The following is a 13,267-nucleotide window of genomic DNA, read 5'->3' as shown; positions in this document are numbered from 1 at the left end:
ACCTTTTCCCATTGTACGTATGGATGGTATGTATGAAGTTCGCCTTTACGCTATTTTAACTTTTTCCACAGACATGTCTCCTTTTTCAGGCACAGCACCGTCTTTGCTTGGAGCTATTCACAAGCTAATCGAAGAGGAGCTTACGCTTAAACAAATTCCCACACATAATCTGAATTTCAGATACCATCTGAGACAGAAAACACCTGGTTGGGCTACAACAACAAAAAAGAACAAGAAAAAGATAAACAACAAAACGTTCATATTATTTCTTTAAATTGAAATTATTGCTTGAAACTTGATATTTCCAAAAATATCAATATTTCTTAAATGTAATATTTCTTAAATTTGATATTTTAAAGCGTCTCTTTAAATTAAAGAGGAAAACTAACCTTCAACGTCACCGGCAGTGCTTTCTGTATCCAGGTTTTCTCCAATTAAAAAGTTTTTCACTCTTCTATAGTTCGCATTATCAAGTTCTCGCACTGCAGCTTTCGTTCGACGAATAAGTTCAATTAACACATGACTTCCACGGGATCGAATTACAAAAGGATGCTAAAAAAAAGCAATTACAAAAAATGAGAGACCGAAAAAGGGGATAATACAGAAAGACAAGGGTTAACTCAAACAAAATCTCCATAAACAAGTTTACACTGAAAAATGGATTAGTTTGGACAAGATCCCCCTATTTTATCACCGACATCAGGAATTGCCAAATACTTTTGACAAAATTTTATAGAAAGCTACTACTACTACTGCCCACTGCAGCACGAGCATGAGGCTGACAGAGCAGCACCCGATCCTCCACCGTCCAATTCTGTTTAGAGTTTCACTCTCATTCTTCTTGATGAAATCCTTATTTCATTTACATCCTTTCTTATTGCCCCTTCTCACCGCATTCAGGGAGGACTCACTTTTTGTTAGACCAAAAATGGACGGATTACTGCTGACTTACTGCAGAAACTTTTAAAGAAAGAGACAAAGGGCCATTATGTTGGATATGTATGTATTTATGACAAACATATGTTTTTTGTGCCCTGAATCGTCACAATTTATGTTTTTTGGACATAGATTTTCATATAGAGTTTGTGACACGCTGAACTGTTCATGAATTGTTCATAGAAGTTGTATAATAGACGGTATTGGTTAGAAAATGACCCTTAACATGAATTAATCCACACGGCAAAGCTGACCTGGTATACAGTCATAACGGAAAAAAACATAAAATACCAAATTGTTCAGTAAGATTTAAGAAAAGATGTAGTCTCCCTAATTAAGGGAGATAAAAGGTTAAACAGTGATCGTATAAATTTTGCTTCAACGCATAAGAATGCAATTTCGTATATATCCTACTGGCTTAGAGCTCACACAAATAATGAATTTCACTACATAATCCCATCAAGATTGCGCCCCTTTTTGGGGGATTTTATTTCCTGCTTCTAAAATTAGGCAAATTTGGCATGTGCAAATAGCAACGATAATCAACTTTAAAAGTAATAAATTTTGCATATTTACCGTCAACAAGAATGATAGATTTTGTTGTTGCACATATAAAAATCACAACTTTTCTTTAGTTTTTGTTTCTACTGACGAGGGTCGTATACTCCTTATTGTTAGTTACTTCAAAAAAGTTTACCCCTTAAAATATTATTGGGAAGGGATTTACCTAAAATATTAAAAGTAAGGAAAGGGTGATCTAAGGCGAGTTGTTCGAACACATTTTTTTTATAGGGATGTATCCTATGGAAGCCTACAGAGGACAATGCCCCCGAGAAACCAGAAGACATCACACAACATATATATGAAATCAAAAATCAGATATGTTCCTATTTAAGTCTCGGTATCGGTTAGTACACGTTCTGCGGATGAAGGATGACAGATTGCAGGAGATCGTCCTTGGCGGCCAACAATAAAGGTCCAAACAAAAAGAAGATCGTCCCCAAACTGGGAGGGAGGGGATCATAAGGAAGGATTTAAGGGAAGTTAGAACCTCTTGGAAGGGTGTAAAGAGGGAGACTTAAAATAGATTTGGATAGAGGAGGAGTGTGTGCAGCATGGTTGAACTTAGAGGGCTTGATCTGCATAGAGTTATTAGTAATAGTAGTAGTGAGTCTTGGTGAAAACAAAGCTCCTGAATAGCACAAATACAAAAGTCTCCTGGGAAAAGATAATACAAACCTTAAATATTTGTTTCTGAAAAAGGGAAAAAAGAAAGATCACTGTAAGGACAAAAACAATCGGGTACAATAATTATTTATTGAATCAGCGATACTTCAAAAAGAACAATTAACAAATTGTTAATTGCAGGGCTAGTTTCCGATGTTTAAAAACAAAATCGTTCTTGAACGATACGTATTAATTTACAGCTTGTTCACAGAAGTGATAATATAACCAATACATTAAAACGAAAAGCCATCTTCAGCTAGTTAATTTCTAACTAGACGAATAAAAATCACTACAGTTGCTATAAGCTAACATGAGCATGTTAATTTTGAAAAAGAGAAATTAATTAAGTAATACTAGGATCTGACAAATTAAAAAAAAATCCGAAATAGGAACTACTACATCTTTCATCACTACTACTACTAGTAACAACTCACTGCAGCACCAAGCAATCTTTGGACAAGATAGCAACGCATGTTCCTCCTCTATTCCAATCTGAGCAAAGCCTCCCTCTTTAGACTCTTTTAAGAAATTCCAACTTCCCTTAAATATTTCCGTACGACCTTCTTATCCCCCATTCGGAGACAACCTGCTTTTCCTGTAGCCCTAGATGGTTGGCCAACAAGGACGATCTTCTGCATCCTTCATCCGTAGAACTTGTCCTAGCAATATCAACCATACTCTCATTATAGCCCTAGAAACCGGGACTGAACCACATCTTTCGTAGAGCTTACTCTTTGAAATACGGTCAGTCTGATGGGTACCCAAAACAACTTGTAGACAATTTCTCTAAAAAAAAATCTAACAAGTCCTCCTCTGTCTCTCGGAGTGCCCATACTTCAGAACCATACTTGACTGACACCCCTGGAATATACCCCCGTGAAAAACACCCCTTGTGGAAAATCCTCCCCAGGAAATACCGCCTGAAAAACGATGCCCCTCCCCCCGTGGCTGGTTGGTCTCCAATCACTCTCGAATATAAATGTTTTTACTTTTATAACTTTAATAAATCAAATAATATTAACATTTTGATTACTTAATATCAGTATACGCATATTAAACTGACAATGCACATTCATTTGTATTTTTTCAGTAAAGTGCAAATTTTGTTCTGGCCTTGGGGAGGCACAGGGGTTTTGCGCCCAACTTATGTTAATTTCTCCTCGTTTTGAGTTTGACTCTGTTATTTATTGTAATTTCTGTTGGTTTTGAGTTTCATTTATTTATCGAAGCTGATTTGTGGTAATTTCACGCTTGCTAGATTATTTGATTTTATTTCTGCTCATTTGTTGTTTAATGGAGTTCTTTACTTTTCTTTGAAAAACGTATAGTGTGGAAAAAGTTTTTTTAATTAATTTCTGTTCGTTTTATATTGACATGGTCTTTTTAGGGAAACAGAAAACAATACTTTAAATCTTTTATTTTTTTAAGACTTTATAGTTTGGCCTGCTATTTGCATGCTGGAGAAAAATTTTCATCGACTTTTAACAACATACACCCTTTTAAAAATCTGGACACTAACAGTACCGTTTAATTTAGTTTCATACCTCCTCTAGTTGACCTGAAATGAAAAACTTGATACCACTCGCAAAAAATCTGTTGACTTTCTTTGGTAGCTTCGATACACTTACGCTATTTTGATTTGGTTTAATTTCAAGAGCAGAAGTAGCCCCGAAAGTTTGAACATATTAATCTCAGTCGTTCTTGGGATACTGCTGAGATGCTTTATTTGGAATTAGCATTATCACAGTGTATTTTGATTTAATCTTAAGGCAACATTTATTTTTAAACATAATGGGCAAATGGAAGCGTGGGAGTGGAAGGGGGATTTTTTGCCCTCCAATCACTTTCGACTATTAAAAGGGCATCAGCCCTTTCTATTTTCAATCTAATGAGCCCTTTTCGAAGTTCCCACGACAACTTCGATATGAAGTGCCCTGGTCTAAACAACAACAACAACAAAAAATAATGCATTATACCCACATCGATCTTTACTATAAAAATGTCAAACCTTCCAATCACTCTCGAGTATTAAAAAGGGCACTAGGCCTTTCGATTTCCAATAGAATGAGCCCTTTTTGAAACGACAACGCTTTCTATAAACACCTTATATGCCCACAGTGCATAAATTATAACCCTTACCCTAAGGTCTCTTAGTAGGGTTATTATCCTCTAAGACCAAATTTCATGAACTTTCAACTACGTTAAACAAAATGGCTATCTTAAAATTTTGATTAGATGTGTTAGGGGAAATGGTGGGCGTGAGAGGGGCAGTAGTCACTCTCCAATGACTTTCAACTATTAAAAATGGCCCTAGCAATTTCAATTTCCAATCAAATGGGTCCTTTTGAAGTTTCTACGACAAAAATTTCAATAAATATCTTATATGCCCCCAGGGCATAACTTACAACCCTTGCTCTGAGCGATGGGAGGGGGTCATTCTCAAAGACCTAATTTCCAGAACTTTCTACTACGTTGAACAAAATGGGTATCTGAAAATTTTGATTGGATGTATTTGGAGGAGTGGTGGGCATGAGAGGGGGGTTAGTTACCCTCCAATCACTTTCGACTATTACAAAGGGTACTAGCCCTCTCAATTTCAAATTGAATGAGCCCCTTTTGAAGTTTTACGACAACTCTATGTATAAAAACCTTATATGTACCCAGGGCAAAATTTACAACCCTTACCCTTGGGGCTCTGGGGGGTTTGTCATCCTTAAAAACAAAATTTCAACAATTTTCAACAATGTTGATCAAAATGGCCATATCTCAACTTTGATTGAAGGTGTTTGGGAAAATGGTCGGTGTAAGAGGGAGGTTAATTACTCTCCGATCACTTTCGACTATTAAAAAGGGCAATTTCAATTTCCAATCAAATGAGCCCTTTTTGAAATTTCCACAACAACTTTCTATATAAACTTTATATAAACCCGGGGCATAACTTAGAACCATTGCACTGAGGGCTGTGAGGGGGTTATCATCCTAAAAGACCTAATTTCAAGAAATTTCAACTACGTTGAACAAAATAGATATCTCAAAATTTTGGTTAGATGTGTTGGGAAAATGGTGGGCGTGAGAGGGGCGTTAGTCACCCTCCAATCACTTTCAACTATTAAAAAAGGCACTAGCCCTTTCAATTTCCAATTGAATGAGCCATTTTGAAGTTTCAACGCTATCTATAACAACCTTATATGCCCTCAGGGAATAACTTACAACCCATGCCCTGCGGGCCGGAGGGGGGGATGGGTTGTCATCCTTAAAGAACCAATTTCCGAAATTTTCAATTACATTGAACAAAAATGATAACTAAAATATTGATTGGATGTGTTTGGGGAAAAGATGGGCTTGGGATGGGGGTGAGTTGCCCTCAAATCACTTTCGACTAATAAAAAGGGCACTAGCCCTTTGAATTTTCAATCGAATGAGCCCTTTTTCAATTTTCTACGACAAGGATTTCAATAAAAACCTTATTTGCCCTCGGGGCAAAGCATATAACTCTTGCCCTGAAGATGTGGGGGGAGTGTCCTGCTCAAAGATTTAAGTTCCTGAATTTTGAAATGCATGGAACAAAATGACTATCCCAAAATTTTTATTGGATTTGTCTGAGGAAATGGTGGGCGTGGAGGCGATTTTAGCTACTTTCTAATTACTTTCGACTACTAAAAAGGGCACTAGCTATTTCAATTTTCAGTCGAATGAGCCCTTTTTGAAGTTTCTACGACACCGCGTTATATAAAATTCTTATATGCCCCCAGGGCATAATTTACAACCCTTTCCCTGAGGTCTGTGGGGGGGGGGGGGTTGTCATCCTCAAAGACCTAGTTTCTAGAACTTAAAACTATGTTGAATAAAATGGCTGTCACAAAGTTTTGATTAGATGTGTTTGGGGAAAAGGTGGGCGTGAGAGGTGGGTTAGTTGCCCTCTAATCACTTTCGACTATTAAAAAAGAGCACTAGCCCTTTGAATTTCCAATCGAATGAACCTTTTTTGAAGTTTCTACGACAACACCTTCTATAAAAAACCGTATATGCCCCAAGGGCATAACTTACAACCCTTGCCCTAAGGGCTGTGGGGAACTGTCCACAAAAACATAATTTCTATTTGGAAATCAACTACGGTGAAAAAAATGGCTATATCAAAATTTTGATTGGATGTGTTTCGGGAAATGGTGGGCGTGGAAGGGGTGTTAGTCAGCTTCCAATCACTTTCGAATATTAAAAACTGCAAAGGCCACTCCAATTTCCAATTGAATGAGCCCTTTTCGAAGTTTCTACGACAACTTCTTCGATACGAAGTGCCCTGTTCTAAAGAAAAAAATTGATAAATAATATATTATGCCAACTTCGTTCTTATATTCCCCCCAGGGCAGAAATTAGAACCCTTGCCCAGAGGGTTGTGGGGGATTGTCCTCCTCTTTACTTACTCCCCGTTTCTTGTCTCGTTCTCAAGAGTCCCCCTTCTTTACTTAGGCAGCGCGATCGCGCTGCCTATGACTTATACAACAACTTTCGATATAAACCTGATAGGCCCCCAGGGCATAACTTCCAACCCTTGCACTGAGGGCTCCGAGGGGGCTATCATCTTAAAAGACCTAATTTCCAGAACGTTCAACTACGTTGAACAAAATTGATATCACAAAGTTTTTAGTGGATGTGTTTTGGAAAATAGTGTGCGTGAGTTAAGCGTTAGTCACTCTCAAATTACATTCATCTACTAAAAAAGGCAATTGTAATTTCAATTTACACTTTCATGTTCTCTTTTTGAAGTTTCAACTACAATGCTTTCATTAATAACATTTCATGACCCCAGGGCATAACTTACTACCCTTGCCCTGAGGGCTGTGGGGGGAGGGATTGTCATCCTTAAAGACTTAATTTCCAAAACTTTCAACTACGTTGAATAAAATGGCTATCTAAAAATTTTGATTGGATGTGTTTGGAGAAAAGGTGGGCGTGAGAGGAGGGTTAGTTGCCCTCAAATCACTTTTGACTATTAAAAGAGCACTAGCCCTTTGAATTTCAAATCGAATGAGCCCTTTTTCAAGTTTCTACGAAAAAGATTTCAATAAAAACCTTATATGCCCCCAGGGCCTAACTTATAATCCTTACCCTGAGGGGTGTGGGGGAGTGCCCTCCTCAAAAATATATTTTCAATGTGGAAATCAACCACGCTGAACAAAATGGCTATCTCAAAATTTTATTGGATGTGTTTGGGGGAATGATGGGCGGGGGGGGGGGGGTTAGTTGCCCTCCAATCACTTTCGGCTATTAAAAAGGGCACTAGCCCTTTGAAATTCCAATCGAATGAGCTCTTTTTGAAGTTTCTACGACAACACCTTCTTTAAAAACCTTATATACCCCCCAGGGCATAACTTAAAACCCTTGCCCAGAGGGCTGTGGGGGAGTGCCCTTCCCAAAAACATATTTTCTATGTGGAAATCAATTACGCTGAGCAAAATTGCTATCTCAAAGTTTTGATTGGATTTGTTTGGGGCAATGATGCGCGTGGGGGGGGGGGCTAGTTGCCCTCCAATCGCTTTCGACTATTAAAAAGGGCACTATCCTTTTGAATTTCCAATCGAATGAGCCTTTTTTGAAGTTTCTAAGACAACGCCTTCTATAAAAACCCTATATACCCCCAGGGCATAAATTAAAACCCTTGCCCTGAGGGTTGTGGGGGAGTGTCCTCCTCAAAAACATATTTGGATGTGTTTGGGGAATGATGTGCGTCGGGGGGGGGCTAGATGCCCTCCAATCACTTTCGGCTATTAAAAAGGGCACTAGCCCTTTGAATTTTCAATCGAATGAGCTCTTTTTGAAGTTTCTACGACAACGCCTTCTTTAAAAACCTTAAATGGCCCCAGGGCATAACTTAAAACCCTTGCTATGAGGGTTGTGGGGGAGTGTCTTCCTCAAAACCATATTTTGTATCTGAAAATCAACTACGCTGAACAAAATGGCTATCTCAAAATTTTGAATGGATGTGTTTGGGGGAATGATGTATGTGGGGGGGGGGAGCTAGTTGCCCTCCAATCACTTTCGACTATTAAAAAGAGCACTAGAACTCTCAATTTCCAAGCGAATAAGCCCCTTAAGTTTCTACTATGACCCCTTCCATATGAAGTGCCCAGCTCTGAAGGAAAAAAATAATAATAAATAGTACATTTTGCCAACATCGTTCTTATATGCCCCCAGGGCATAGCTTAAAACCCTTGCCCCGAGGGTTGTGGGGGAGTGTCCTCAAAAATATTTTCTATCTGGAAATCAACTAGGCTGAACAAAATGGCTATCTCTAAATTTTGATTGGATGTGTTTGGGGGAATGATGGGCGTGGAAGGGGGGGGGGCGAGTTGCCCTCCAATCACTTCCGACTATTAAAAAGGGCACTAGCCACTCCAATTTCCAATGGAATGGAAATTCGATTGTGGGATCAAAAATGTTCCGATGTGGGAACATATTGTGCAAGTCTATAGCAAATAGGCTAAAATTGAATAGTAAATTTAAAAATATTAATAGCCGATCACTTTTAAAGACTAAATTAGTAGAATATATTATTAACCTTTGATGACGGGGTGATTCTTCTTTATAATTTGGTCCGGAGGACATTTTCCAGGGAGTAATTTCCACGGGAATATCTTCCAGGGGGGAGGATAAACGCCTAGAACTGTAACTGTCATCACTGTACCTTCCAATATGTTAATCTAACAAGGAAGATATGAGGATACCATATGCTTGATCTTTATTTATAAACCAGAGAGAAAGGTTGAGATGACTAGGACACGTTCTGTGGATGAAGGATGATAGATTACCAAAGATTATCCTTTTCGGCGAACCGTCTAGGGCTAAACGGACAGCTGTGTCGTCCGCGGTTGGGGTGGGAGGATGTCATAAAGAAAGATTTGAAAGAAATGGGAACTTCCTGGAAGGTTGTAAAGAGGGAGGCTTTGCATAGACTGGGATAGAGGAGGAGTGTGTGTAGCTATGTTGGCCTCAGGCGACTTGGTGTTGCAGTGAGTTGTTAGTAGTAGTAGTAGTAATCATATATATTTATCATCAAGAGAAGATTTAAGGCTGCCCATTTATAAATATATTAATATATAATATCTAAATTAATAAAATTTGTTCCCAAAGCGAATCTTCCCCAAAGTCTTCCCAAAGTCTACTGACATTATTTCTAGTCAGCATAGCGTAGGGTTAATTTAAAGCTGAAATTTAGGAAGGGTAACTACCTTCCGGGAAGCCATGACGTTGGTAGATTCCAGGATAAGAACTGAAAGAAACTTTTTCAAGAACAATTGAATACTAAATGGAGAGTTTCAAATTTGACAATGTAGAAGACAGATGGAATAATTTTAGGAAAACAGTTTGTGAAGTCGCTGATGGTGTCTTAGGGATGAAATTTAGTAACGCAGTAAGGAATATTAGTGCAAATACTCAATGTTCAAAAGAGAGGAGGAGAGACTTGTATAAAAATTATGGTATGAAAATAAGAGGAATGTAAAGTAAGTGGAGAAAAAATTCAAATATGAACTAAGGAGGTGGGGAGTGGAGGCCATGAATAAAATTACTGAAGATCTGGATAATGCAGCAAGACGGAATAATAGTAAGATATTATACTGGCATGTTACAAAATTGAAAGGGAATAATCAATCTGGACTGGTCTGAGTTTATGGTATATTCATGTACGAGCCCTTCCAGGTCTTTACAAGGTTTTTACAAGAACAATTGAATACTAAATGGAGAGTTTCAAATTTGACAATGTAGAAGACAGATGGAATAATTTTAGGAAAACAGTTTCTAAAGTCGCTTATGGTGTCTTAGGGATGAAATTTAGTAACGCAGTTAGGAATATTAGTGCAAATACTCAATGTTCAATAGAGAGGAGGAGGGACTTGTATAAAATTTTGGTATGAAAATAAGAGGAATGTAAAGAAAGTGGAGAAAAAATTCAAATATGAACTAAGGAGGTGAGGAGTGGAGGCCATGAATGAAATTGCTGAAGATCTGGATAATGCAGCAAGACGGAATAACAGTAAGATATTATACTGGCATGTTACTAAATTGAGAGGGAATAATCAATCTGGACTGGTCTGAGTTTATAGTATATTCATGTACGAGCCCTTCCAGGTCTTAAGTTGATTAGGTCTTCTGTGTTAAGTACAGAGATATTACGTGTTGATATTTTTTGTTAGCTTGGTATACTGGTTAAAAAACTTAAAAAGAGATAAACAGAACATTTTGAGAATGTGGTAAACCGTGATAGAGTTAAAGAAAATATAGAGAAAAGAGTGAAAAAGTTTATAAAACTTTGGATGTGAAGAAAGATTTATTTTGAGAGGAAGAATTGGTGACAGAACTAAAATGATTAAAAAGTGATAAGGCCCGAGGCGCTAATAGCGTTGTAACTGAGTTTTTTGAAGTACCTAGCGATTTTGAGAAAAGTATAATTAAACTTTTCCATAAGAAATGTGTTAAGAATGAGAGTGGTAATTGTAGTAGCGAAAGCCTCGTTTCTGTAGGAAGGAAATTACTTAGTATGGTGGTACTATTTAGACTTAGAGATGCTGTAGATGAAGTTTTAAGAGATGGAGAGTGTGGTTTTAGCAAGGGAAAAGGAATTGTCAACAAAATTTTTGATCTTATATTAATAATTGAGAAGCGTCTGTGTCATCAAACACCTTTAGTACTCAGTTTTATAGAGTATTAGCAAGCGTTTGATTCAGCTTATAGAAGAGCTTTAGCGATGGTCTTATCCTTGTATTGTTTACAAGACAAATGCAATAAAGTCATTTGTACTATGTACGAGAGTAACATTACTGCGGTTAAGGAATGAGGATAGTAGCCGGTTTTGTATTAAATCCGGAATCAGGGTTGCGCTCAGTCTCCGTTTATATACATCATTTTGATGAACTTTTTCTTAAGGAGCACATGAAAAGCAATGGGGAAATAAAACTCTTCTGGACTTAGATTATGCAAATGATTTCAGCATCCTAGATGAAAGTATTAGCAAAATGAATGCGCTTTTAGAGGTTTTGCGAGTTCAGGATGCGAAAATGGGTTCAAAATTAACGTTAAGCAGACTAAGTCCCGAAGGCTAGGAAAAAGTGAAGATGAAAATGTGATGTTGGATAACGAGCAGATCGATCAAGTCTAGAGCTTCACTTACTTAGGTAGTATTATTGGTAAAAACGGTGGGTGTAATGAAGATGTTAAAAGTAGAATTGCCAAGGCCAAGGGTATTTTTCACAGTTGAAAAAAGTTTGGAAGAATGGGAAAATAATTCTACGAGCCACGATTAGAATATTGGAAGGTACGGTGATGACAGTGGTCGAGTATGGCCCTGAAGCGTGGGCACTCCGATAAACGGAGGAAGATATGCTAGATGTTTTCCAGATAAATTGTTTACCGATTGTTTTGGATACCCAACTGACTAACCGTATCTGAAACAGCATGCTCTAAGAAAAGTGTGGTTCAATCCTTCTTTCTAGAGCTATAATGAGAGAAAGATTGAGATGACTAGTGCACGTTCTGCGAATGAAAGATTGCCAAAGATTGTCCTTGTCGGCCAACCACCAAGGGACAAACGAAAAGCAGGTGGTACCCTGTTGGGGTGGGAAGATTTTGTAAGAAAAGATTTAAGGGAAATGGGTACTTCCTGGGAGGTTGTAAAGAGGGAGTCTTTGAATATATAAGGATGGAGGACGATGGTACGCAGCTGTGTTGGCCTCAGGCAGCTTGATGCTGCAGTGAGGTGTTGTTAGCAGTAGTACTAACATAGCATTCGATATCCAAGCTTCCATATTAGCGAGGACGAATGTGCTGGTTCAAAGGCCTACTTTCGGTTTTTGTTCCAACTGCAACATATAAAAAGACTTTCTTCGTGTGCTAAAAAAAAAGCTCGAAATAAAAATTTTATATGTTAAAATTTTAGTCTAGTAATTAAATACAGTTCAATATCCATCTTTAATACCCTGTGGTAGCACAGTGGATTGATCTTCTTATTGGCAATATGCAGCCTGGGGTTCCACACTCACAAGCTTGTGCGACAGGCCTGCTACCTGTAAGAAAAGATCCAACAACTAAAACGGATTTTACGCGCTACGCGCCCTCAATGGCTCTGGAGGATCTTTCTCTTATCATTTTTTGCCAATCTTTAATGTTTGTGAAATTTATTATTTTTTACACTGCGAATAGGGAAGTATGCAAGGTAGTTGTGTTGACTCGAAGGTACAGAAATTCACGGTGATATTGTAAAAAAATAAATAGGTTTTTTTTTTTTTTTTTTTTTTTTTTTTTTTTTTTACTGTTTCCTGTTGTTTCAACAAGGACAGATTTTGACGGCTTGAATACGCAAAAATAAGGATTTATCTAAATACGTTGAACGAATCTATCCAACGTGGTAAATATAGGGGCGGGTGTATTATTTGTTCATGAAAATGCTTCATAACCTCTTCTGGATTACCATAGCCAGCATCTTTACTTCTCTCTGTGAAATCTCACAACGATGTTATTTGCCCCATAAATCTCACAACGATGTTATACGATGCATAATTTCATTCAGGAAATAGACTTCCCCTCCCCCCTCATCTCCTTGAAAAGGAATTGTTGCGTACACGGTATAATGATATAATGCCATTTAATCTATTAAATTCCTACAAAATGGAAGTTCTTTTTTTAAACTACAATCTTGGAATGAAAAGAATTTGAGCCTCTTAAATGAATTAAGGTTATGAGGGTAAGCAACCACTTCAACGTTGTCTGGGAGAAGACTCATAGGTTTAGGTCCAATAGGGTCTTCCCCGTTGACCTAGTAACTTCGCGTCGGTATGTCACTCCCCACCTTTGACCTAACTACCGGAACCCTCACTCTTTCACTTTTCCCCAGACATCAATGATGAACCACTTTTTTTTCTTTTTTTTGTTATGCGATAGCATCGTGTGTACAAAGGCCGTGGAGCTAGATATTGCAATTAATCCAGATTGGTCTACAGTGGCCATGAAGACATTAGAGCTAAAAATATTATTGCTAAAAATTAAAGTGAGAATGTTCTATCATTCTGTAGCCCAAAGAACATAGGAAATTTAAAGATCTCGAACTTAGAAATAG

The 13,267-nt window shown here is 37.8% G+C and overlaps 1 protein-coding gene across 2 annotated transcripts in view; it reads right to left on the bottom strand.

Annotated features, from left to right (window-relative positions):
• Positions 1 to 13,267, bottom strand: part of Tao (Serine/threonine-protein kinase Tao) — a 92,509-nt gene that overhangs the window by 39,963 nt on the left and 39,279 nt on the right. For both annotated transcript variants that reach the window (XM_089086530.1, XM_089086529.1), the window contains exon 6: positions 390 to 552. In XM_089086530.1, the coding sequence (XP_088942656.1) occupies positions 390 to 552 (163 nt within the window). The remainder of the gene's footprint in view (positions 1 to 389; positions 553 to 13,267) is intronic.

Source organism: Artemia sp. Qi Xiang Cuo, chromosome 3 (genome assembly GCF_049724085.1).
Source record: "Artemia sp. Qi Xiang Cuo chromosome 3, ASM4972408v1, whole genome shotgun sequence".
NCBI lineage: Eukaryota > Metazoa > Arthropoda > Branchiopoda > Anostraca > Artemiidae > Artemia > Artemia sp. Qi Xiang Cuo.
This window is presented reverse-complemented; position numbering and strand designations above follow the sequence as displayed.